The 2,199-nt window shown below is 45.2% G+C and overlaps 1 protein-coding gene across 1 annotated transcript in view; it reads right to left on the bottom strand.

The window, feature by feature from the left end:
• Positions 1-2,199, bottom strand: part of PSMC1 (proteasome (prosome, macropain) 26S subunit, ATPase, 1) — a 13,356-nt gene that overhangs the window by 8,831 nt on the left and 2,326 nt on the right. The window contains exon 2 of the mRNA XM_010845182.1: positions 394-447. Within this exon, the coding sequence (XP_010843484.1) occupies positions 394-447 (54 nt within the window). The remainder of the gene's footprint in view (positions 1-393; positions 448-2,199) is intronic.

Raw genomic sequence — 2,199 nt, 5'->3', positions numbered from 1 at the left:
GGGAGTTGGTGATGGACAGGGAGGCCTGGTGTGCTGCAGTCCATGGGGTCACAAAGAGTCAGACACGACTGAGCGACTGAACTGAATAGGTCATTCAATAAGGAACAGAGGTCAGAATTCAAAGTTACATGCCAGAAGCTGGAGTTAAATAATTTGACACAACTTTCCACACCTAAGGACGTTAAACACTAAAATCACAGACGGTTTAACACTTCTGGAATGTGACTACTTTTACATCTCTAAAAATTATTAATTCATTAATACCTACTTGCTGGTCAATACTCTTTTGTAAAACATGAAAAGGCTATTTGAATTCCCAAGACCTTCTCAGCTGAGAGCTGACGTTCCCACAATGCACTCACATCGCAGACACCTGGCTTCACACTTATTTACCTTATCGTCCTTCTTGCCGCCTCCAGGACCGTGGCCACCACTCTGACTTTGACCCTGAAAAAAAATTTAAGCAGAGCATTAAAAAAATTCAGGGGAGTTTCCCTGGTGGCTCAGTGGTAAATAATCCACCTGTAATGCAGGAGACGCATGTTTGACTCCTAAGTCAGGAAGATCCCCTGGAGAAGGAAATAACAACCCACTACAGTATTCACGACTGGGAAATCCCAAGGACAGAAGATGCTAGTGGGCTACAGTCCACAGGATCTCAGAGAGTCAGACATGACTTAGTGACTAAGCAACAACAACATAAATTTAGAACACCATCATTTCAAAAACCCTCATTCTCCTGTGATTCTAAGACACCAACACTCCCCTCGTTTTAACATTTCTGAACTCAAGGTACACCTTGCAGTCAATGTGTAAATTTAACGTGGCAAAAATTTTTTCCTGAAAAGCTGTTAGTAGATCAGTGCTGCACTTTGCCACAGACTGCATCTTAAATCGAGGACAACTCCATTAAGAAAAGGATGTAATACGTTATAAGGGCTTCACACAGACTGCATCTTAAATCGAGGACAACTCCATTAAGAAAGGGATGTAATACGTTATAAGGGCTTCACAGATGGAGCTGATAGTAAAGAGCCTGCCTGCCAATGCAGGAGACAGGTTCGATCCCTGGGTTGGGAAGATCCCCTGGAGGAGGGCATAGCAACCCACTCCATGGAGAATGCCTGGGAAATCCAATGGACAGAGGACTCTGGCAGCCTACAGTCCACGGGGTTGCAAAGAGCTGGACACGAGTCAAGTGACTCAGCGTGCACGCACAATGTGTCATGAGACCAAGACCCTAACCATCCCTTCCTGAGGGGAAGGTATAGACCTGGATATTTTCTAATATAAAACTACCCAGCTGAGGCCACCAAGAGTATGCAACTGGGCCATGATGAGAGCTTGTCATTTAACCTGTTCAACAATCATGTGTCAATCATTGACTCCTTACGAAGGACACACCAAGATCCAGGAGACTCTCCTTTCCATGGCAGCTTAAATAGCACCCATCCCTAAAGTCTGGGGCACTCAGGTAGGTCCTTCTTCCCAATTTAAAAAGCTGAATCACCATAAGCTATCAAGAACTTAGTGTATTAGTAAGTTCAGGAGGATTTCTGATTTTAAAACAGACCCTTCAGTTACAGGACAATGTCTTACACAGAGCGAGGTCTCAGAAACAACAGCATTTTAAATAAGCAATAGTGAATTTACTTGATTAGAGGGCCCTCTGCTGCTAAGTCACTTCAGTCGTGTCCAACTCTGTGCGACCCCATAGACGGCAGCCCACCAGGCTCCCCCGTCCCTGGGATTCTCCAGGCAAGAACACTGGAGTGGGTTGCCTTTTCCTTCTCCAATGCATGAAAGTGAAAAGTGAAAGTGAAGTCGCTCAGTCGTGTCCGACTCTTAGCGACCCCATGGACTGCAGCCTACCGGGCTCCTCTGTCCATGGGATTTTCCGGGCGAGAGGACTGGAGTGGGTGCCGTTGCCTTCTCCGAGAGGGCCCTCTAAGCCCCCTCAAATCACTTCCACATAGGCACCTGTAAGTTCAATCACCAGCTTCAGTATCAAGATAAAACAACCCCCTAAAGGAATTAAGGTCGAATCTATTTCCCCATTTGCAAGATTCTAAAAACTTTGCACTTTCTTCTGAAGAAGGTAATTAAGGGCTCTGAGAAATTTGGGGAAACACAATTAGTTTTACTGCAATAAGCCGTCCAAGTTACAGGCCTTTAACAATTTGGCTTAGAGGTTAAGGC

This window comes from Bison bison, unplaced genomic scaffold, assembly GCF_000754665.1.
Source record: "Bison bison bison isolate TAMUID 2011002044 unplaced genomic scaffold, Bison_UMD1.0 scf7180017864213, whole genome shotgun sequence".
Taxonomy (NCBI): domain Eukaryota; kingdom Metazoa; phylum Chordata; class Mammalia; order Artiodactyla; family Bovidae; genus Bison; species Bison bison.
The sequence above is the reverse complement of the archived record's forward strand: the minus strand, read 5'-3'. Positions and strand labels throughout refer to the sequence as shown.